Raw genomic sequence first — 25,819 nt, forward strand, 5'->3', positions numbered from 1 at the left:
ATTTATCATTCAAACCAGAATATTCTAGCCAGTGAAAACGAGGGTGCTAATCATAGTCATGACAGCACTTATAGGCATATTCCTAGGTCACCATTCCAGGCAAACCAAAAAGTAAAATCACCCTGTAACACTTAAAACCCCTGAAATAATCCTCAAAAGTTTCAAAAAGACAACCACCTTAAATACAATACTCTGAGGTAATTTTCCTTTCTGCAACCTTACAGAGCTCTAGTCCTATCTAATAATAGACAAACATGGTAATTGACCATACCTTCGCTACACCTCCCATTGGCTAATCGGCACGATATGCAAATTAACTGCCAACAAAGATGGCGGCTAATTTGCTTACTGCAGGCAGGGCTGGACAGCGCAAACTGCCAGCGCGCCACCATCCAGGGCAGGCCGGCTGCCCAGAACCCCATCAGCGGGTCCCGGGGTGTCAAGGCACGCCTGTCCCAGAAGGCCCAGAAACCGCCTGATATGGTAGTACCTCTATCAGTAAGCACTCTGAAAGTCAGTGGCATAAATGCACCAATTAAAAGACAAATTATGAGGGTGAATCAAAAACAAAACCCACTTTAAATATAAAGACATATAGATTAAAACTAAATGAATTAAGCTGCAGCCTGTTTTACTCAGTGGACAGAGCATTAGCCCGTGGACTGAAGGGTCCCAGGTTCGATTCCAGTCAAGGGCATGTACCTCAGTTGCTGGCTTGATCCCCAGTCCCTATCAAAGCATGTGCAGGAGGCAACCAATCAATGTGACTCTCCTTTTCCCTTCATTCTCTCTAAAATTCAATGGAAAATTATCCTTGGGTGAAGATTAACAAAAACAAAGTAAATGGATTAAGTAACATTAAAGAGATTATAAGAAAAATATATTCCAAATTTTGTTAGTTGTATAATGGTTATGTTTAAATTATTAACACCTAAGAAATTGGGTGAAGGGTACATATAATATGCTGTAGTATTTTATAGTTTTTTTTTTATATGTATGAGATTATTTCAAATTAAAATATTAAAAAATTAAAAATTAATAAAATATTAATTGAAATGTGTATGCATTACATGAAAAATCTCCTAATTGCTTCTAGCATAATTTATTAAATTGTGCTAAAATTTACAAGGGCTCAATTAAAAAATATCTTAATTCTAAATGATATAATAGAAAATATATAATAGTGCAGTTATAAGCACTTATCTGAAAATAAAAATTTAAAGAAGTGAATTTAAAGAAGGGATTAGCCAAAGAAAATATATGCACAACCCATGGACACAGACAACAGTATGGTGATGGCCAGAGAGAAGTGGGGGGCAAGAGCTGGGTAGAGGGGACAAGAGGGGGGAAATAGGGACATCCTATATAATAATAATAATAAAAGACTAATATGCACATTGTCTGAACAGCAGAATGACCGGTTGCTATGATGCGCACTGGCCACCAGGGGGCAGACGCTCAATGCAGGAGCTGTCCCCTGGTGGTCAGTGCACTTCCATATGGGGAGTGCCACTCAGCCAGAAGCTGGCTCATGGCTGGCCAGCGCAGTGGTGGTGGCAGGAGCCTCTCCCACCTCCATGGCAGCTCTAAGAATGTAAAACTAACGATTTAGACCTGATCCCTTGGGGGCCTGAGCCTTTAGTTGGACCTTCCCTGAGGACTCCCTGGCTGCCAGAAGGATGTCTGACTGCAAGCTTAGGCCTGATCCCCCGGGGAGTGGGCCTAAGTCGACAGGTGGACATCCCCCAAGGGGTGCTGTACTGTGAATGGGTGAAGGCCAGGCTGAGGGACCCCTCCTGAGTGCACAAATTTTTGTGCACCAGGCCTCTAGTGTTTTATAATAGCACTTATTAAGTGCTTCCTAAAATCTCTATTATACAGATGAGAAAATTGAGGCACACCTAAGTTCACCATGTTAACAGACTGTGAAAACAGAATTTAAATCATATAGTATAATGGTTGAAGCCACATATTTTTTTAAAGGTCATTTTTTAATTGATTTTTTAAGGAGAGAGGGAGAAACATCTATTGGTGCTTCCTGCAGGGGATGGAGCCCACAACCCTGGCATGTACCCTGACCAGAAGTCAAACCAGCAATCTTTGGTACATAGGATGATACCCAACCAAATGAGCCACACTCTTAATGTTGTACTGCTTCCCTATTGAAATAGCTTAAAAAACAAACAAAAAAATGTTTTTTAATAGTGTCATATTATAATTATACAATTAAATTTTTCCTAAAATGTTAAAAGATAATCACTCGAAAGAAAAACTGTATATAGGATAAAAAACAAGATATTCTAACAGCATCCATCAAATATTCAATTCATTAACAGCATTATCAAGAGAGAGAAATATGGCCTGGCTGGTGTGTCTCAATGGTTAAAGTGCCAGCCTGAGCACCGAAGGGTCTCGGGTTCGATTCCCGGACAAGGGCACATACCTGAGTTGTAGGTTCGATCCCCCACCCTGGTCGGGGTGTGTGCAGGAGGTAACCAATTGATGTGCCTCTTTTACATCTCTCTCTCTCCCCCCGCCCCATCCCCTCACTCTCTCTCTCTCTCCCTCCTCCTTCCCTCTGCCTCCCTCCCACTCTTTCTAAAAATCAATGGAAAAAATATCCTTAGACGAGGATTAATAAAAAAGGAAAGAGAGAGAAAAATATGTAGACTAAGAAGAGCAGACAAGGCTGGGAGCTGTGTATATCAAGGTGAAGAATATTCTAAGAGAAGGCACAGAAAAATAGTTCAGGTAATAATGGAAGCAGAAAGAACAATGTCTTCAAGAGAAAATCTGACTAATTCAACCAACACATTTTGATAGAAAAAAAAAAATACAGGGAATCAGGTGCTGGCCTAAGTACTCTTAGAAATGAATAAAGTCTCTGAGACTAAAGGCATAGAAAATGCACATAAACACTATACTATGGCTGATAAAGTGTTTTCAATGAAGGTTCAGGTTAACAATTATGATACTGCTATACATATATACTTGAAGTCAACAATTGAGTAAATGGATGGTGGATGGTGGAAGCCAGGTATCTCACTGTTGGAGTAGAAATTCACAATTAAGCAGGGGGAGGAAGCTATAATGATATGTGTGGTGATGGATTAGAGTAGGATATTTGAGTACGAATTCGTGTTTATCTTAACACAGATATAGGTGGCTATATAGAGAAATATTTTGAAATATGTATTAGTATGTAGGTTAGTATACACACATTTCTTTGCTGTCACCTGAGAGGACCTAAAAGAAGTGATATTACAGAAATAACAAATACACCTAGCACCCTGAGCTTAGTTTCTAATACCATTCTCCAATAATAGGAACCAGAGCTCCTTTGAGATATTGGCTGATTTTCAGTCTGGGGCAGCAAATACATAAGATAAGTTAGGAACATCTTGTAATACTAGAAAGTAAAAGCTTGAAAGAAACAGATCCTCATATTGAAGAGGTATGCACAGGAGCCAACTGAAAGAGCTACCAATGGCTAAAGGTGGAATAATTTGAGCAACTAATGAATAAAGTAGTACTAGATTATAATACCAGAGTATAAAGTTCCATGAGTCCATACTGATACAAATAAATGACTGAATAAATGAAAGAGAAGAAACAGTCTCTCGTACAGAAGAATTCCCAATAATTAATGTAGATGTTTTGTCCTCAAAAAGGTGAAGCATATGCATAGTGACTTCCTTTAAAGAGTAGAGTATGGAAAAAAGTAGAGTACTACTTAAAACGAGTGATCATGGTCAAAATCAACAGTGATAAATCATGTTCATAGTAAGTACTCTTGATATGTGATAAAAATGGCACTTTACATCTGTTATCTTCCTCCCTCCCAATATCTCTCATAACCCCAAACTAATCATGAGAAAACATCAGACAAATTCTAATCAAGGTGCATCCTACAAAATACCTAGTCCACATTCCTTAAACAGTCAAGGTCATCAAAATGAAGAAATCTGAGAAACTGTCATGACTAAGGAGGGCCCAAGGAGACATGACAACTATAATATGATAGGATACTGGAAGAGTCAATAGGGAAAATTTATGGAAATCTGAATAAACTAAGGACTTTCACTAATAATGTAGCATTATATCAAATATTGGTTCATTAACAGATGTGCCATACTAATGTAAGATGTTAATAAATAGGAGACACTGGGTATAAGAACATATGGAAACTCTATTATCTTCTCAATTTTTCTGTGCATCTAAAACTACTCTAAAAATAAAGTCTATTAAAAATGAAATGTAAATGGGCAAAGGATTTTAGAAATTTTATGTGCTATTAAAATTTTTCCATAAATATATATTATTTTATAACTAAAAATTCATTTACATATTTTTTAATTCCTAGGGAAATGAGTATATGAAGCTAGCTGTATAATTAAGTTATTAACTATCTTCATTAAATAAATTATCAATATCTATTTTCTGTTTTATTATTGTAGGTGTTATTTCAATTGGTTTACTTAGTTGAGGCAATATAGCTTAGTGGTTGGTTAAAAGCAGGTTCGAGGGAGGCAACCAATCAATGTTTCTTTCTCATGTCAATGTTTATCTCTCTCAAAAAAAAAACAAAAAAAACAAAACAGCAACAAAAATAAACATAACCTTGGATGGGGGTTAAAAAAGAAAAAAAAGCATAGCTTCTAAAACCATATTGCCTGAATCAGAATTCCAACTCTGTGACTGAGAGACCTTGATCTAATTACTTAGCCTCCTCTGTGCTTCAGTTTTCTCACCCATAAAAAGAAGATAATGGTAGCTACTTCATAAGGTTGGTTGAATTAAATCAGTTAAAACACATAAATGGGAGGAACATAATAAGCCTCCATAAATGTTTACCGTTATTCTTATTACTAGTTTATGCAGCAGTAGAAACAGGTTAGTAACACAGGTTAGGTCTGAAATTAAACCTAGTAGCTTTGAAAGAAGTTCGTGGAAAACATAACATTTGACTAGTTGTAAGAAATAACAATTACGTTCTTTTCCCTATTTTGTGCTGCAAAATCTATTCTTTGTTTGGCCTATAACTAAATGAAACTCTAACTTATGGCAATAATTCTGCCTACTTATCAAAACCAATATTTAGTGATTATCTAGTGTTGTAAAGTTGTATTGGATTCCTTATGAAACCTGTTAGCTTAAAAAAGAAAGATGGTCATTTCTATCCCCTACTCAGATGTTTCATAATAAAAGCTACAACTACCAACATACTTAGAAGATACTGTAAAAATACGTTGCCTTATTTTGGGGTCTCAGGACAAAAAAGCTTGATATTTGAGTGTTAACAACAACCATCAATATTCAAAATTAGTGTTGGATATTAAACAAGAACTACAAAATACTAATGGTGTAAATGCTTAAATAAACCAAGGTAATTAATTCTGGTCTTCTCAGAGTCAAGGAAATTAAATGTTAAAATGAATATATTTCAAAAGTATTAAATGTTTTTCTATGTTCTTAGTTTTAATTTCTAACACAGTAAACAGTAATAGATACAAGCCACATCAACAAAAACTCTTTGGGATCGTCAATAATTTTTAACACTGAAATTCTATGCTATGATTCTTCTCAAAAGGCACTGCAAATATCCCAATAACTATCAGTTAAAGTTCCTTTATTCCTATAAGGAAGCCCTTATAAACACATATTGAAGTTGTTTCAAATTAAAATACTAAAAAACAGTAACTGAGTTATTTTCAGAAGTATCTCATATTACCCAATAAATAATTCCAATTTCCTATGATTGAATACACTTCTGAAGCCTAATAATCAACAAAAATGAACATGACAACCAGAGAAAATGTTAATTACAAGATTCACAAACTTTCCTATATTTTAGTAGAAGCATCAACTACTAGCACATCACTATATCCTGATAATACTTCAGCTGAGACTTTATTTTTTAGCAAATGTTCTTTTCCCTTATAAAATAAAGCTACCTTAAATTCTTTTTATGAGGCAAAAGGCCTCTTAAGCTGAAAGTTAACTTTTACAAAAAGTTTTAAGGAGTTTAAGTAGCTCCTTCAGCAACACTAAATATTCCTGTACCCCCACCAAGCCCAGACAATGGTAGCAATGAGCAAAGCCCAAGGCAGTAACTATTCTTCCCCAGTACAGAAGAAAGGTTAAGTGGCTAATTGGTATGGTAGAAAACAATAGATTTAGATCAAGAAATATGGGTTCCAATGCTTGATCTGCCACACTTCCTTGAAATAACCTTATACAAAACTCTTCGCTTCTCTGCTCTCAGATTAATCATCAGTAAAATGGAATTAGTAAGAACGTCTGCCCTAGTTGCTGTAAAAAAAAAAAGCTGTGAATATCAAATAAATTAGCAGAAACAAAACTGCTTTATAGTCTTAATATAAACATCTATTATTTCTATTAAATCTGCAAGCCATTCAAACTAAATACCTTTGAAAACAGATTTGTCCCACATAGAATTACATTCAATTACAAACTTATATACCAAGGTCCCACAATAATTTGGCTAATAAAAATGAGACATTAAAGTTAAGTATTAATTTCATTTTGTATATAAAATCTAAATTAGTAAATTACTTAGAAATAAAATCATAATTAAAGATATACTTATAAAAATATTTCTATGTCAATAAAATTAAATTATAGTATTTAATTTAGTCCTATAACTAAATACAAATTAATTTTTAAATTTCATAGTGGCCACATTGTCAATGTAATGAAATTTAATTTATACTACACAAAGGTATTATATATGCAAATATAATAATGTTCAACCAAAATCTTAACACTAGTTATCCAGAATAGTAAAACTCCAGTATCCCAATGTTTGTTTACCTACCATCCCAGTAATATGGTAATCTGAATTTTAATTTGTCTCACTCATTTATGCCATTTATTTTCAGCTTCATTCAGCTTATCAAGTGAAAACAGATTAGCCAGCTCCACTTTTTTGGTTCTCATGTATTAACACAATACCACAGTGTTTATATTGCAAACACTTCATGGAAATACTTAAGTAAATATCCATGGTGTTTTCCTTGGTTTAAAAAAAACCCTGACAATTTTTAAAATCAGTCTTGTTAATTCAGCTTAACCTCTCTGGGAAAGCAATGAAAACAACAAAGAGGAAAAAATGTTTCATAACTTATCACTAGGAAACTCCCTTTTTTGCTGTAATGACTTCTGAATTTATAGGATAAAAGTGAAGCATGAACAGCACCTTCTTTATCCAGCCTCTTGGGGATTGTAAAAATAACAGCTGACATTTTAAAACACTTATTCTAAGAGCTTTATTTTTGTGAAATCACTTAATCTTCACAACAACCCAATGAGAAAGGTACTATTAACTCCTTTGAACACATGTAGAAACTGAGGCACAGAGAAGATAAGTAACTTGCCCAGTGGCCGAATGAGGAGTCCACCTTAAGCATTCTAGCTCTAGAATTTGTGCTCTTAATCACTATAATATATATCAACATGGTTAAAAAAGTTATAGTTAATGATAATACTCTACAATCTGTAACTTAATAGGCTTTAACTTCTAATCAAATATGCCAGTTACTATTTTAAGTGGTGTTAAGTAAACCATTCTAGGCAAGTACAGAAGAGGACAGTAATTTCCTAAGAGCTGGCACATGTGTAATGAATGAGTTACCTGTATTTCATACTTCATTCCTCAAAGATTCAATCCATATTTTCTAGGCACTAAAATATAACCTATTACCATTTACATTAACCAATCCTAAATTATACCCATTAGAAATCACTTCTTGAGAGGTTTATTTCTAAAAGAACACAACAGAAGGGCATGTCTAAGACTTGCAACTTAATGTATCTAAGATTTCAAAAAATTTCTAGTATACTATAAGGGCCAAAAATTAAGTATCATCATCAATAGTCAAATTAACAGTCATTGAAAGTTGTCTGAAATAAATTTACACATCCTCCTATATATTCACCATGGGGAAAATGGGTTATCCCATAAGACAGTATTTCAATTAAGATTTGGGAAATTTATGCAGAACTTCCCTCTTTCAACAAAACGTATTATTTAATGGCATTAAATTTGTTGTTTAATCTTTTTGTTCAATAAAATTTGCTCTAGAAAGTTAACATCTCTCTCTTCTAACTAAATAGTAGTTCTGTCAAATTTAGGATCTAGAATTCATTAGAAGCTATCATTTATGAGATCAGTTATGTTTTTACAAAATAAAAGTGATACACTCTTAAATTAGAAAGCACTTTTTAAAAGTTAGAGAATTACTTTATCTGAAACTGATGATAGCTTTATCTCCCTTTCTAGCCTACTTAAAAACAAAACTGAAAAACAAGATACCATTTTCACAATACTAAACTTTTATTAAAATACATTTTACAAATAGTGTCATATAATCAATATACTATAAGAAATATTAAACTGCTGACCTTCAAATATCTATATACATAAAAGCCTAAGTGACCTTTAGGATCGAACAACCAGAACGACTGGAACAACCAGTCAACCAGTTGCTATGATGAGCACTGACCACCAGGGAGCAGATGCTCAATGTAGAAGCTGACCCCGGTAGTCAGTGCGCGCCCAAGCCAACTCCCGTGGCCAGCCGGCGGCATCAGTTCCTTCTGTGCCTGGCCAGGTGACCGTCACCTCCTCTCCTGATCCCACCGGGGCCTTTGGCCCTGGGCTGGGACGGGGAACTGGGGGTGGGTGGTGGCAGATGCGGCCCCTTTCCCATGGGGGTGGGGGTGAGGGCCAGCTCCCTCCTTGGGGCCGGCAGCCAGCCTCCCACACCCCATCCCTCCCCCTGGCCGGCAGGCCCTGATTAGCCTGCTGCCCGCCCACCGATTGTGGCACGGTGGTGAGGGAAGGAGGAGGGGGAGAGGCGGGGAACCACATGGGGCGCCAGTGTCTGTTCCTTCTGCGCCCGGCCCGACAACTGTTGCCTCCTCTCCCGACCCTGCCAGGGCCTTCGGGCCCCGGACTAGCATGGGGAACCAGGGGTGAGTGGCGGCAGATGTGGTCCCTTTCACAGGGGGGCTGACGTATGGCTCCCTCCTTGGGGCCAGTAGCCAACCTCCCACACCCATCTCTCCCCTTAGTAGGCAGGCCCCACTCAGCCGGCAGTCCCTCCCCCTGTCCAGCAGGCCCCAATCGGCCCCCGGCCCTGATCAGCCCTGATCAGCGGCCAGGCCTAGGGTCCCCACCCATGCACGAATTCGTGCCCTGGGCCTCTAGTATTTTATAATGACAATGGAGACTTCCAAGCACTAAATACCAGAAAAATTATGTAATCTGAACTATTCTTTCTAGCCCAATTAAAAAGCCTTGCACTTTTCAAATTCCCAAATTTTGTGTTCCACCTGGGAATGGAGAGATGTGTCACAAAGACAGTTTAAGATTACTGTATAAATTAGAAGATTTATGAATCTGTTCTTTGGAATTCATAACACATTATTCCTCAGGGGTGACACCATAAACCTGAATTGGTGCTTACACTGTGCATGTGTGTGTTTATGTTTGTTGTGTGTGTGTGTGTATTTTAATCCTCACTCCTTTTCCATAGATTTTGAGAGAGAGAGAGTGGAGGAGACAGGGAGAGAGGGAAAGACAGAGAAATAGCGATGTGAGAGAAACACATCGACTGGTTGCCTCCTGCACATGCCCTGACCAGAGCCCAGGCCAGGAGAAACATGCAACCAAGTTATGTGCCTTTGACCAGAATTGAACCCAGGACCCTTCCGTCCACAGGCTGACGCTCTATACACTGAGCCCAAACTGGCTAGGGCACACAGCACATATATTAATCTGTGATGTTATATTTAAACACAGAGGATGTATGTTTAATTCAGTGCCTTCAGCATTTTAACATAAGATGCAAAATTTTCCCCTGTAATTATTCATAATGCACCTTAATAACACAGGATAGAGATCTAAACTTCAAATTCCACATCTGCTACTTGTGTAAGACTACAGGGAAACCTCCTCCTGGAAATAAGTAGTGGACAGAAAGAATTAACAACTCTATCACTTACCCTATCAAAGAAAGTGTTTTCACAGTCCTCTGAACTCCCACATTAAGCTCTCTATTTTTATTTGTAAATAAAAACAGTAGAGACAAACTGCAAACATATTTTAACCCTGCTAAGGGACACGGGGCTCTTTGGTAAAAACCTATTTTCTTAATCACTTCTTCAACAACTACTGCAATATGAGCTTTACATTCACACTTGGAAAATTTTCATAAATATCACACTTAAAATAAATATCATAAAATTCACATTTTAAAAATCCTATAGAATAGTAGGATGTGGATGCCCTCTAAAATGCATTATGTACTTTGAAAACAAATACTTAGCTGTCTTCTTCAGCCATAAATTGTCACTATTCAAAACAACGTAGAATCTCCAACTCCAATCAAATTTTGAATCACAGAATTATAAAACTGTTAGCATCTGTTATAAGCACTTCATTCTTTAAAAATCATTAAATGACTTAAGCCATATTCCAAAACTAGTCAATAAAAAACCTAGGCCTAGAACCTAAATCATGTGTTTTCTTTCCAGAACTCTTTCTGTGATCTCTTACTACTTATTCAACCAAGTTGTATAACCTGGCTGGAAATTGATCTGCTTGTTCAAATCAAAGAAGGGCATGAAAACTACGCCCTCTAAAGCAGTGGTTCTCAACCTTCTGGCCCTTTAAATACAGTTCCTCATGTTGTGACCCAACCATAAAATTATTTTCGTTGCTACTTCATAACTGTAATGTTGCTACTGTTATGAATAGTAATGTAAATAATTGATATGCAGGATGGTCTTAGGCGACCCCGGTGAAAGGGTCATTCGCCCGCCAAAGGGGTCTCGACCCACAGGTTGAGAACCGCTGCTCTAAAGGCAACTTAAGGAAGAAGAATCCAAACAGACCCTAAGAGTGCCTATTTCTATGTAAATTTTTCTCAAATTTGCTCCCATAACAATTTTCTAGGTTTCCTTTTAATGCTACAGAAATCAAAAATATTTATAGAACAAGAATTCATCTCAATTTCTCAAGACTGATGAAGACCAAATGTCTGTACCAGCACTATTCAATAAAAATTTCTGCAATGACGGAAATTTTTTTTTTTTTTTTTTTTTTTTAAATATATTTTATTGATTTTTTACAGAGAGGAAGGGAGAGAGTTAGAGAGTTAGAAACATCGATGAGAGAGAAACATCGATCAGCTGCCTCCTGCACATCTCCCACTGGGGATGTGCCCGCAACCCACGTACATGCCCTTGACCGGAATCGAACCTGGGACCCTTCAGTCCGCAGGCCGACGCTCTATCCACTGAGCCAAACCGGTTTCGGCAATGACGGAAATTTTTATAACTTCCTTCACTGTCCAAAATGCTGAGGCTAAAAAGCACGTGAAATGTGGCCACGGCAACTGAGAAGCTAAATTCTTTATTTTAATTAAATTTACTTAAAGTTAAGTAGTCACATGTCTAAAGGCTGCCATATTGGATAGTGCAGACCTAGATAATCCCCAGTGAAAACAGAATTGGCTAATAAAATATGAAAACTGAACAGTGTCTCTACAGAGTGCCTGCCATGTGAAGCAGGTTAGACAGAATGGAAAGAAACATCATTCTGCATTGGTGACCTCTGGATTCCAAATGAAACCACTATCTACCATCATTAAGGAGTTGATGAAATCACCTATACATACAACTCATCTGTGAAATGGGGCTAAAAGTACCTGCCTTTGTGGGGACTGTGTGACTCAAATACTGTTTGTATATAAAAGTACTCTGTAAAAGGTAAAGTCTAGCCTCAACAATATGATTGAACACCTGAAGCAATAGTCAAGTGGTTTGCACATCACTGCCTCATGACAAGTAAAGTATATAAAGAATATGGCATTCAAATAACACCGAAAGTTGGTTTAACTATATACCTACATTCTATGTTCTTAAAAGCTAAATTTTTAGCTGTTCAACAGCCATCTGATATGAATTAAAAGGTCATAAACAATGACAAAAATTTGCCATCCTTCCTCTTACGGAGGCAAAGACAAAATATTGGCAAGGCCACTGATAACGCTCCCTCACTGCAAAAGAAAAACAGTGAAATAGCTCTTTGCTGCCTGGCCATAATTTACAGCTATGATGGTACTAAAGAATAGCAGAAGTCTAGGGATATTTTTCAATACCCAGAATACAAAAGAATGGACTATGTCTAGTATATGTATAGAGACATATGTAATAATATCACCCTAAAGAGTTATAGAATTTAAATGTTTTACTTGCTTTCCTGAAGATTATATTTCTTGTAATAATTTTATTACATAAAGAATAGTCTGATACTCTAACAGGCTGAAAACCATGACCAATATTAAAAGCAAGCATATTATGTAGTTCTTCTTATCATTTATAATGAGGTTAATTTATGTTATACACTAGAGGCCTGGTGCACGAAATTCATGCGGGGGGGGGGGGGGGGTCCCTCAGCCCAGCCTGCATCCTCTCCAATCCGGGACCCCTAGGGGGATGTCCGACTGCCAGTTTAGGCCTGATCCCTAAACCAGCAGTCGGGCATCCCTCTCACAATCTGGGACCGCTGGCTCCTAACCACTCACCCTGCCTGCCTACCTGATTGCCCCTAACCACTCTGCTGCCTGCCTAATCACCCCTAACCCCTCTGCCTTCCTGATTGCCCCTAACCACTACCTGCCAGCCTGATTGCCCCTAACCGCTCTCCCCTGCCAGCTTGATCGCCCCTAACCACCTCTGCCTCGGCCCCCACCACCATGGCTTTGTCTGGAAGGACGTCCAGAAGACATCCAGTCTATCAGGTCTGGATTAGCATATTATGCTTTTATTAGTATAGGAACTCCCTTGTTTAAGAAAAACAGACAAAAAAGGTTCTATCAACTCAAATAAACTAAATAGTATATTTCCATATTTTGATAGGAATGATCCCAAGGCAGAAAAACAAATTCTTGTCAAACCCAAGATTTATTCTGAAATGGCATACATATATCCTTTTAACTCTGATTGAAGAACCAAGCATTAAAATCAATCCAAAGGTAAATAATGAAAATTCTCTGACCATTGCTTACTAATGAGAGTTGGTTATCCAAAAGATTGATTTTACATTTTTCAAGTAACTTACCAGCCATAAATGGCAAGCTTTTTTATTATCAGTAATATAATTGAGTATTTAAATTGTGAAGTACTAATTTTCTTATTAGAAGGATAATAACCTTATAGCTTTTTAATATTAAATTTCCATGAAAAATATATTTTCATACACATACTTTTATCTCAAGGGGTAGTCTCCTTTGGCTATCTTATACGTATTACCATTTTTCTCTTTTTTCACTTAGGACCAGCTTTTAATCCTTTTTCTTCCTAATCTCTCAACTGTCTACTAACAAATTAAAAGTAATAAAAATATATACACATATACACATACACACACATATAGTCTCAAAAGAATGACTTATGTAATTGTTGTTTTAAAGAAAATTCAAATACTAAAATTTTGGGGCTATAATTCAAGTGCAGTTATTTTGGGCATGTCAACCTGAAAAATTAGAGTTAGGATACACTCTTAAGGCAATATTTAAAACAAGGTATGGCTTTAGTTTCTGTTTATCAGAAAATAATATTTAACTTATATACACAGATAATATTTATTGCAATCTTACAGATGTCTGTGAAATACCTGGAGGTCTCATATAAGTAACACTAGGTATCTTTATTTTCCACATCCAAACAAACCATTTACAAACATAGAAATTAGGTGCTACTTATCAAAGGAGAACAGAAGCTGTATCTTTATTATCACTGCCATCAAATTTGTATATCAAAGAGGCACTAAAAGTTGAAAGATGTGTACAGCTCTTTATCTCGGAAAAATCAAGTCTGGTGCTCTATTATTCATATCTAACTAGAGAGAGAATAAATTCTTGATTCTCCCTTAATTGAAGAAGCAAACTGAAGAACAGCAAAACAGAATTAAGTTTGAGAAAAAAGTTTCACTCAAATGCAGTGATTTTTAGATCAGATTTTAGGAACAATATAGGAAACCAAACCTAGGCAGAAGTATCAACAATGTACATGATAAACATAAGTCTGCTTATTAAAGACCAATCAATGTACTGTTACTATTAAGAACGTTAAAAATCCAATGCTCTAAAATTTCCTATGTCAAGTGGGCCCAACCATTAAGAACCCAAGACCTATTTTTGTTCTTTGTATTCTTATTCCCTCACAATTACCAAAATTCCTATAATGCAGTGCACTGTATCTGATTATAAAATAGTTTACACTGTAAACATCAAACATTTGAGGGGGGGCTATAATAATTATAGAAGAATACCCTATTTCTACCACTGTGTACACACTTATCTGTAACTAGGCTGGAATTTAAAATGTTACAAACTATCCAGTAAGTATGCTAAGAGAAAATAGTTGACAAACCTGAAAGAATAGCTTCTTTCAAATACAATAGCATATGGGAGAACTTCCTGATATCATTCACCAACTCCTTGATGTAATCCGGATCAAAAACGGAGTTGGAACTTACAGACTTGAGCCCCATTTCAGAAGTTGTAACATCAGTAGAGAGCTGGCCTGATGACAAAACATGTTTTTTCTTTGTCTTTTTCTGTTTGTGAGCAATCATCCTTTCATATATCAGTCAGAAAAACTGAAATCCTTAAAGGGGTGAGAAAAAAGAGAGAAACACAAATACCACATCAACCAGGGGGAACATTCTTCTAGGTTTTCACAAATAGCCCATAGCCCACCTCAGTATTCCATTAAAACCAACCACCACAAACACTGCACTCTACAACTACTAACAGTAGTAGCTTCTATTTATTAAGCGCCAGTAATCTTGACAACTATATGATATGCAAAATACTATCATCTTCATTTCACATGTTAAAGAACCTGAGGTTTGGAGATTAAATAATTTATCTTCTCTCTTAGCTGATAAATGACGAACTGGTATTTAAACCCAGATCTGCCTTCTCATCTAAAGCCATGCTGTTAATGCCTGGTATAAAATTTTTGTAATTTTTAAAAGTTATCCTGAAGTGTCATTCTCCCTCCATGACATCACCTTCAAAAATAAAGATGAAATATGAGTTTTGAAAAAATAAAGACCTGTTTTCAAAATCCCTCTATGTGTTGGATGGATGCTTCTATACCATTGTCTTTTAATTCTTATAATCTCATGAGGTAGGTATTGTCAGGATGTTATTCCCAAAGTAAAGCGATGATTAATAGCCTTTCTAAATGTGTTACCTGTACAATTTGCTTACAGGCTATGTGTTTTAGGACTGAAAGGAAACACAAAATTAAAAGACTTCATATAATGCCCTGGCCGGTGTGGCTACCGTCCTATGCACCAAGGGGTTGCTGGTTCAATTCCTGGTCAGGACACATGCCCACGTGCCCAGGTTGCATGCTCTATCCCAGGTAGGGGACACGCAGGAGGCAGCCGCTTGATGTTTCCTTTTATCTCTCCCTCTAAAAATCAATAAAAATATATTTTTTTAAAAAGACCTCATATGATAAAACACCTAATCCTAGCACATAATCGGAACTCAATAAAACTCTTTTTTTCTAATTCATGTTTTCATTTTACCTTTCCAGAAGAAAAAAGTCCTAATTTTGTTTGTATCTCTTGGAATCAAAAAGGAAATGACTTGTGGAATTAAATTATCTCAAGCATCATCATTAAAACATTTTTCAAATACTTTGGCTTGAATATTTGGATACTTTCAAAACGGAAGAACTACTAGGGACTTCTGTAAAATTTACACAAGTTTTATATAATATTCATTTCCAGGTCACGTGTAAGATATATTATTGTATCGTTTACTCTTTTCTATACCTCACTTAACTATATTTTTCTTCCTAATCTATTTTTAAATTATCCACATTCTATCTCTACTACCACTCTAGGTGAATTACTATCATTTTTTGTCTGAGCTACTGTCACTAATTTCCTAAGGATCTGTCCACATCATTCTTTTCCCACTCCAAAGTGTTGAGTATACTTTTCAAAACATGAATCTCATCATGTCATGTCTCTGCTCAAAACTCTTCCAAAGTATGAGTAAGGAGCTATCGTGCACTACAGGCTCAGCACGAGATATGTATGGGTCCTAAGTACCTCTGCAATGTCCTCTGGAGTCAAGATTCCTAGTCAACACTCTCAACACTCCTGCCACACACACTTGCTTCTCATTCTTCCAACAGTGTTTGTTTACTGTGACCCACAGTAAAAAATAATTTGATATTACGGGCCAGTATACACATGAAGCATGTTATGTTTTTATGTGGTGTTATGTGTATACAGAAAACAGGAGCCAGGCGATATACTCAGATGCTCTCTATTCTACTCCATTCATTTTTTAAAATGCTGGTTGCAACCCACCAAATTGGTTTCACACTCATAATGGGTCCATGACCCTTCAACTTTAAAAAACACTAACTGTTCGACTCAGTATCCAATCTCTATACAGTTCCATTTGCCGGACTATTCCTTACCCTTTGTTTACTCATTCTAATCTCAGCTCAAAGATCACTTCCTCAAAGAAACCTTCCTGGACCACCCCTGCCCCCATAATCACCACCACCACCACCATCACCAAACTAGAGCAGAATCTCCTATAGAGATACTTTACAGTATCTTATACTTTTCATGAACTTTCCTATCTAGATGATAATCTCAAGGAAATCAAGACCACATCTTTTGCTAATCATTTGTTTTCTGTTCACAGCACAGTATGTGGCATATGAGAGATGAAATATAACTATTTGCAGAATGAAAATAAGCTTATAATTTATAAAGTTTTAAATAATTTTTATAAATGCAAAAATGGCTAACTCCAGATTGCTGCAATGTTTTAATTGGAAAATATCAATGGTTTTTAAAAATTTGTCTCTAAAGCAGTACCTTAAAAAAACAAACCCCAAAACAAAACAAACAAAAAAACTCCAAGCATATGAAATTGAATAAAGGCAAGATTATATACAATAGAAATCAAAGTTGGATTTCTATGATTATTTCTCTACCTCCGATTATTAAAGGGTCCTAATATTTCTTTTATAGTTTTTAAAGTTCCTTTACTGAATAATCTTTTTAATCTCAAATTATTTCTGAGAATGTAATTTCTACATTTAAACTAGTTTCAAACCTATCTAACATTAACCCTTAAGTGTGTAGATAATTTCTAAAATGAATGTAGGACAATTTTTAAAGCACTTTTATTAAGTCTTCCCAATAACAAGAAACCCAAAACACTCAAGTGCCTTATTTTGGCAGTTCTTTTACACATCACTAATTGAGAAGACTATTAACCTAACATCACTTATGCAGCTTATTTAATCAAGTCATTCTGATTAATTTCACAGCTTTTAGTTTAATAAATTAGAGAACTGGTTGTTGTCATTGGTAAAAGGGTGGTTATAAAAATTAAAGACATATCAAAAGTTCTAAATAAAACAATTTACTTATCTCAACAATAACAAAATTTACTTTAAACAAGTGTCATATTAGTAACCCAAAGTTGTAAAATGTTTGAAAACTGCTTAAACATTTTTAGTCAAGACTAAGAAAATCTATAAACAAAAAACAACCATGGGGAAAGGAAGATTAAAAGGGTTATACCCTACCTCCAGTCAGCATTATGTTGAGTAATATACTAATTTTGTTATACATACTTTACTACTTTTCATATTTCAAACTGAAAAAAATTACAGGTGAAAAAATTTTAAATAACAAAGTTAATTCAAGCTTTCATAAAATTGAACTATGATAATGAGAAAGTTTGTGGATGTACACTTTCGAAGATCATCCATGAAAGGGCGAGGGCTAGGTTGCCCCAGGGTAGGGGGCCACGTCCTACTCTGCTAGCCACACCCAGGCGGCAGAGCACAGTTCTTTCTCCTCCCCTTTCTCCAACCCCCCCCCTATATAACCGGTCTTCGGGCGGGGTTGGGGCGCTCAGCCATTTGGTTTTACCTTGATATGGATGGGGGGCCCAAGCTAGCTAGCTTGAATACAGATTCTTATGTTTTTACATCGAATTGGCTCCCTGATGTGGTTTCTTGGGAATCTTGAAATCTGGGCACAACATTTGGGGGCTCGTCCGGGATTCCCAAGACCATGTAGGGACTTCCCCAATTCGTAGAATCTGCATGACCGCGGTAAGTGTCTTGTGTTTGTCTGTTCTGTGTGAGCTCACTTCTGAAATCTGTATTCGCCCACATTGACCGTGGACGCACATGGAGGTCAAAGGGCGGGAGGAGTCGGGGGACGCCTCGATCCTCCATCTGTATTGGTAGCTTTGCTCCCGAGGTCGGGGGATCTGTAGGCGAGTAGCTTCGCCATCTGTATTGGTAGCTTTGCTCCCGAGGTCGAGGGGTCTGTAGAAATCCCAATCTGAAAAGGTTTGGCATAATGCCGCCGTCTGTTTCTTCTATGGAATTGGAAGGCTGTTTCAGGCCCTGTTGTCTGTGTTTTTGTTTTCTGTGGACTCACTTTGGGAAGTTATTCTGAATAAATGTCTGGTGAAAATATGTGAATGTGGAAGCAGAGAAGAGGTCCCTGCCCGCCCGCGCGCCTCCCAGGCAGGGAGGGTGATCGGGTGTCACTGTGCCTGGGGCCCCGGGAGCCGCTTGCTCTGCAGCCGGGGGCAGGCGTGCGGGAGCGGCGCGCGGCTGCCCCGGAGCCCGGCCACGCCGTGGGCCGGGTGGCTCGGCTGCGGCGCGGCGGCCCTGGAGGCTCGGCCTCCGGCCCGGTCGGCGGCAGGCGCTGGGCCGGAGCCAGAGCCCGAGCGGCGTGGCCTGGAAGAGGCCGGAGGCCGGGAGAGGCGGCGGCAGCCCGGGCAGCCCGAGCCCCGCAGCCTGCGCTCAGCACCTTGAGCGGTGGCGCGCCTTCGGGGGGCGGCCCTGGAGGCTCGGGCCGGGCGCGGACAAGCTCGTTCGCGGAGCATGGCCGCGGTGGCGGCGGCAGGGTGTTGACCCCTGGGGGCTTGTGTCGAGCGAGTGGAGCTGGGCGGAGCACAGGGGAGCAAGGCCGGCGGGTCGCTTGCGGGATGCCGGAGCAGCGAGGCCCCCGGCAGCGTCGGGTCCGGGGGAAGGTCTGGGAAGGGTCCCCCGCGGAGCCTGAGGGCCGGACACCTAGCGGCGGCGGCGGCCGCGCGAGCTGGCCTCTTCCCATGGAGATCGCCCCAGCTAGAAATGTAAAAGTTTTAAAATGCATCCGGGATTTCTGTGCACGTGTAAAGGGAGAAGGGCCAGTTTAAAAACGAATGCGCATAGTTTTGGGCTGGGCCGGACTTTTGCTGTGTGCACAGTAGAGGCCCAGGACTGTTTTGGTCTTGAAGGGATGGTCCTGGGGAATGTAATCAATTTACATCTGAAAGAAGGGAAAAAAAAAAAAAAAAGACCAGAGGGGCCAGAGTCTGTTTGCGGGGCTGGAATGTGGTTTTCCAGAGCCCATTGGAGATAAAAGAATGGTTTGCTCTAGTTTACCTGATGAAAAATCTAAAGAACTGAATGTTTAACTTACCAGCTAAAAGTTTAAAATCTTTTTTAAATCTGAAGTTACACCTTTTTTTGATGGAGAGCAGGGCAGACACGCCCTTTCCCTAGCATGCAGGTGGTCCAATTCCGCCTGCAGTCATCTTTAGAAATGTTAATTTGCATTTCAATGGCTACACCTCTTGCCAATCAACATTCATGCGGCCAAGAGGTGGCTCCTTTGCTGCATAACTTGGCTGCCCCCATGTTGGCCACATGGATTGCCGTGCCCCTGGGGGCCGCCATCTTGAAACAGCAAAGGCCCCGCCCTCTGATTTAGTCGGGGGTGGAGCTTTAAAGCAAAATTTTCGGAGGCTGCAAGCGTGCCTGCTTCGCGGATTTATTTTTAAACTAATCTCTTAAATCTAGAAAACCCTGCTTTCCTTAAACTAAAGACAATTAAAGGTTATAACCAAGTCTTTAAAAGGAACTGATAGCAGTAATCCAATTTCTAAAGTACAATTATTTCAGGTAGAAAAGGTAAATTCTGGTAAAATGCTAACATTAGTTCTGGATGTCAATGCGTTTTCCATTCTAAGGCTGCACCAAGTGGCCTGGCCTGAGGCAGCCAAGGAGCAACACAAGAGGGTGCTGGTCAAAATAGAAAGCCGATTGGCTATATAGCCTAGTATATTTTGAATGTCAGATGAAGTGGAAAAAGAAATGGCCCCCAGGCGTTTATTTCCTGGGTACCGCTAATTTCATGGGCATGCCTAACAATGCTAACTGGAGCTTAGAGCTTATTTTCACTTTATTACAGATGGACTTTATCTTTAAACATTGCATTTTGAAAATTTCTATGTCTCTTAAAAATTTTGAATATATTGTTAATCTAAGGAATGTTAATTATTTACATGTCACCTAAAAATTAAGGCTAAAAGTTTTAACTGGAAAGCATGGCTTTAGTGTAATAGAAGAAAAGAAATATTAAATGGATGATAGACCAGTAAGCTGGAACTGGTCACTGGTGGTGGATTGTGAGAAAGGCTGGACACTGCCTAACTTCTCCTTCCTTGGTACCCCTAAAACATCAGAGGGTACTTCTGGCCTTGATTTTCTTGGTTTTGGATTTATTTGTTTGTTTGTGATAAATACCATTTCTATCTAAATAAGACATAGGTCAAGAATCCTGTCCTGAGATGTGGGAAAGGGAAGACCCTCACATCTGTTCCTGTCAGGCCCCCAATCAGGGGACTCGGGTGGTGTTCCTGTTATCTGCTCAAGAGCCCAAGGCTGTAAAAATACTTGTTCACTAAAAAGGTGTAAGTGTAAATGTTTATTTGATGTTTATAAGCATCTCTATTGTTTACTGGGAACTTTGATTTTCTATGTGATATTCTGTGCTGGGTTGGGATTTTGGAATTCTGGGGTAATTTAAAAGGTATTTTGTAGCTTTTCTAGTAACATTTAAGAATGAAGCTCACAGTTCAAAGATTTAATGGCCCTTCCCCCTGCCTGTACTGAATTAGATAATACAGGCCAATACTAATTAAGGAAAACAATGGACCTTAAAATCCATAAAAATAGGCAGGAATGAAGCTGGTCTAATGTACTGAAAGGGTTTGATCCTAGCGCATTCCCTTAAAAGAGGCCTGGTTGCTGAACCTGGTGAGGGCCATGGAATGAAACCCTCGCAAGATCTGAGAGTCACTGAAGCAGCCGGCCACCATGGGGCCCTGGTGCTCCTGCTGGTGCTCACACTCATCTGCAGTCTGGTGCCCATCTGTGTGCTACGCCGACCGGGAGCCAGCCCGGAAGCCTCAGCCTTCTGCCAGAAAGTCCTGAGCCTGGTAAGCTGCTTTGCCGGGGGTGTGTTTCTGGCCACCTGTCTCCTGGACCTGCTGCCTGACTAACTGTCTGCCATAGACGAGGCCCTGGCAGCCCTGCACGTGCGACCTGGGTCCATCACACCCACGTCCGGTCAGCGGACCCATCCATGATCCGGAAAGACTTCATTACCAAATGGAGCATCGATCGAGATCAACGCAACCTGCTATGGCATGCTCGACCTGCCCGATGCTAGTAACATTGAATAGACTTAAATAATGCCTGCATCTTCATGGACATGGCTCCAAAGAGACAAGGACAATTCATAGGAAGATCAAAAAAATAGACTTTAGTATCACATATTTAGTAGCAGAAGATGTAGCTGCCTAAAGCGGCCATGATGCCTATATTATGTTTCATTGTATTGATGTGTTATATTGACCTTTAATTCTCTTGCAGGTTTGAATGTATATTGGCTATCCTGGAAGAATACTATGTGGGATGAACCCCAAAAAGTAAAAGGTGCCTAGCTGCCAAGAGGGCAGGTGCCCACCTGGGCAGGGAACAGTGCCCATCAGGTTTTGGTCTCTATTGAGAGACAGCTAACAGTTGGCAGCCTGTATACTGCTTGCAGGCCTTTGTGACCATGCCCATGTCAGGGGTAGTCTGAAAAAAAAAAAAGCCTATTTAGAATAGAAGGTCTAAAGCATAGTTATGCATAGAAAGAAAATTTAATACCAACAATTAAAAGGAATTAGCAAGGAAAGTCAGAAAATCTTAGAGTAGATCAGTATATCTTTCTTCTTATGTAATTCCTCCGAAATTTGGCAATGCTAACATGGCAATACATTTCTTTGCATAGATTCAATAAGACCGGTTCCTAATAGTGGTTTTATTAACGGAAAACTTTGACTGGAGTATCATGTTTTAAAGAGCCCTGTCTGAGCTCTAAAGACTTGAAGCCAGTAAAAATGCCACGAAGAAAGCCTGGTATCCTGCTTGGAAGCCCTGAAGATGGCTGGCGCTGGAGTATCAGGCCAATACCCTACCATCACTGGCGGTTGGTAAGAAGGGGAGCAGTAGGAATGCCTCTACATTCCTGCAAAACCCCCACACACTCTGGACCGCAACGGGTAGGAGGGCTACTGAGATGGGCCTTAAAGCCTGAAGCGTGGGCTCAGGTGGAGTTGCTACAGGTGAGGGATTCACCTAACTCAGCAGATACTGCAGGCGGGCCTGATGGCAGCTGGATGGCGTGGCTTCCTGGCCCTACGGGGCACATTAAGATTCAACCATGAGATTCCAGCAAAGGTAGTCAATCACCATTCTTGTTGTGTTTATGCAAACATCAGGACAATAGATAAATTAATCTTGATTTGGCTTTTTAATAACCATGGAGGAATTTTAAGAAGAAAAATCCTATTTCAATAGAAATTGTTAAAGCTAAAATGGTTTCTTTCCCCTCCACCAGACCATTTGTTAAAATATGCCCAGTATGGGCCTCTAACAACGGTGGAATCAGTCCGTCTCATGATTGAGCCGGAAGTTCCAAGACAAAGGGGGGAATGAAAGGGCGAGGGCTAGGTTGCCCCAGGGTAGGGGGCCACGTCCTACTCTGCTAGCCACACCCAGGCGGCAGAGCACAGTTCTTTCTCCTCCCCTTTCTCCAACCCCCCCCCTATATAACCGGTCTTCGGGCGGGGTTGGGGCGCTCAGCCATTTGGTTTTACCTTGATATGGATGGGGGGCCCAAGCTAGCTAGCTTGAATACAGATTCTTATGTTTTTACATCGAATTGGCTCCCTGATGTGGTTTCTTGGGAATCTTGAAATCTGGGCACAACAATCCACACTACTTTCCAATGTCCCAAAATGAACACCCTCTAGTTGGTATAACATAAAATGTAGTTGGTAACTAATTGCAACTGGTAATTTAATTAAATGAGGTAATAATCTGAAAAACAGCACAGTATCTGTCTCATCATGAAGACTCAATAACTGTTAGTGCTTTGTTGTGGGAGATTATTTTTTAACACAAGTAATAAACAAGATGTGCCTTCACTACAATATATCTGAAGACTTTGAGCAAGAAATATAGAACTAGGAACAATTCCAGAAATGTAACTGACTTCATGGAAACCTACTAAATCGCTTCCAAGTGAAGTTGGACTGTGCAAATAGATTGCTGAGCAAAATATGTGAAACTCATCGCTTTAAACTCCAAACCATCAACATTAAAAACGTGTTATATCCACTTCTCAAAGAACTTTGTACCAAACAGAAAATAATTGTGCAAAATCACGTTCTTTATCATGTTCTAAATTCTAAGTAATGTGCATTAGAAATGTGAACGCTAACTTCCAGGACCCTGGAATGTGTTTTTTCCAAGACGTCAGTAGTCTGTGTTAATGTCAGATGCCCAATATACCCCCTCAACCCTTGCAATATATCATTATAGAAGTATTTTCATTTTAGGCAGTGGGCTATAAAACTGCCCCAAATATCTGTAAAATTGCCCCAAATATCTGTACTTAATAGTTCCCATCTTACTCTTTCTACCTCAGGGAAACACACACACACACACACACACACACACACACACACGGCCAGTTATTTCAGAAATCTGCTATTTCAGCACAATTTCTGATTTGGTAAGAATTTAACTTTAAAATTCTAAGTAAATCAGAAATATTCACTCTAGAGGTCTTTAATTCTATTTTTAAAAGGCACTCTCCACAAAAAGAGACTAGGAGTATGTCAAAAGTTTTAGCAATAATATGCAAATAACTGTAATTTTAAAGAAAGGCATGCAATGCACATACACTTCATTCCTGTGCAATTGGAACCCAGCACGTTTAAAAAAGAGGAAGCTGCACAACCTCTCCCGCCTCCAGAATGTCTAGCATTCTTGGCAGGCAGGGCTCTGCCTTGACCAGCTCAAACTACCCAAAGCCAAAGAGCACGTTCTCCACCCCGGGATTTAGAGACAGAGTGGGAAATGGAGCAAAAGGGGCGGCGAACACTGATAGTGAGGGACACGAGCTATCGTCACCGAGACAGCTGGAGAAGGGGAAGGGGCACGCAGCTCCCTCCTTTACCAACGAACAGTCCTGTCCTCGGAAAAGGTAGGAGGCCAATTTCTTCTTGAGAAAGACAGTTAAAAAAAAAAAAATTAACATGGGGACGCGAGGATCCTTAGCACTAGGGCTCCGGCTTGAAAAGTCCCAGACTTGAACTCATCCATCAAAAAGAAATTTTAAAAACCAAAAATACCGTCAAGCCCCAAACACATCCACAACGGAATGGGGAAAAATCACGGAGACAGAACGAAACACCCCTCCTCGGCCCAAAAGACAGACGAGTTGAACAATGCCCCACGGAAATCCTAAACCATCTCAGGAATGAGACCCCGCAGAAGTGAGGCTGCTGTCAGGGCAGGTGGGAGCTGGACGAGCTCAGGGAAAGCAAGACCACAGACCAGACTGCGTAACGGTCACGAGCACACATTCTGAAGCAAAACTGCCAAAACGGGGCTGAAATCCGCACTCCGCCAATGACGAGTCCGAATATTCCGGCAGTTTTTAACCCGTTTTCCGTGTGAAAAACGAGTGAAGTCATCTCGGACCTGCCGTGAGAATTAGGAACTTAATGCGGAGCGCCCTTGGAACAGGATGCGGACGTGGGACCTGCCGAGTTTACTTCTAGGAGCGTCGTCACCATCCGCTCGGGGCCACCGCGCGCGCCCTCCGGCTCCAACGCCCCAGGAGCCGCGCGCCCCTTCCCACGGCCCGACCCCTCCCCCAAGAGCCAGGAGCCCCGAGGACTCCGGCTCCGTCTCCAACGCAGACCGCAGGGCCTCCGCTCGGGGCCACCGCGTGGGCCGCCGGGACCCCGGACGGCAGCTCGCGGGCGGCCGCCGTGAGTGACCCCAAGCCCGGGGGGGAAGACACCGCCCAAAACTCACCGCGGCGCTCCATCCCGCGTCCCGGAGGCGGACGCCCGCCCAACACTCACGGCCGCCGGCGACGTCGCCGGCGAGGGCTGGAGCTCGGCGTCCTCATCTCCCAAGACCCGCGGACCTCGGCCAAGTCACCGCCGCCCGTGCAGCCACCACCACCACCAACCACCGCGCTGGCTGGCCGCCGCCGCCGCCGCCGCCGCCGCCCGCCCGGCTTTGCTCCTCCCGCCTGACTCGCCCCGCCCTCTCGGGCCAATCCCATTGGTCAGCACCCCTGGGGGGCGGGGCTCGGCGCCCAGCTCTCGCGCACTGGACGCTGGCTGTCAGCACCCAAACCCGCAGACCGTCCCCAACGGCACCACTCGTGTCCGACACTCCGTACTGGAGACACCGAGGGCTTACGGCACGCGAGGAGGAGCGAACCTTCGGAACCGGTCACCTGAGGCCTAGATCTGGCTAATGGGAGTTTCTCAAGGGGAGCAGTCTACATTTCTTAGGAGGTACCTCTTTG

The 25,819-nt window shown here is 40.3% G+C and overlaps 1 protein-coding gene across 4 annotated transcripts in view; it reads right to left on the bottom strand.

The window, feature by feature from the left end:
* ARHGAP29 (Rho GTPase activating protein 29) overlaps positions 1–25,819 on the bottom strand; it is an 83,041-nt gene that overhangs the window by 45,758 nt on the left and 11,464 nt on the right. For 2 of the 4 annotated variants that reach the window (XM_070405636.1, XM_070405634.1), the window contains exons 1-2: positions 25,315–25,462; positions 14,464–14,700 (exon numbers count right to left, since the gene is read on the bottom strand). The exons of 1 other annotated variant lie outside the window; for it this stretch is intronic. In XM_070405636.1, coding sequence (XP_070261737.1) covers positions 14,464–14,668 — 205 coding nt within the window. In that variant the 5' untranslated portion in view covers positions 14,669–14,700; positions 25,315–25,462. Of the gene's footprint in view, positions 1–14,463; positions 14,701–25,314; positions 25,463–25,819 lie in introns of those variants that run through there. One more of the 4 variants, XM_070405635.1, reaches the window with a different exon arrangement.

Source organism: Myotis yumanensis, unplaced genomic scaffold, assembly GCF_028538775.1.
Source record: "Myotis yumanensis isolate MYYU_CA2020_CCGP unplaced genomic scaffold, mMyoYum1.0.hap1 SCAF_2, whole genome shotgun sequence".
NCBI lineage: Eukaryota > Metazoa > Chordata > Mammalia > Chiroptera > Vespertilionidae > Myotis > Myotis yumanensis.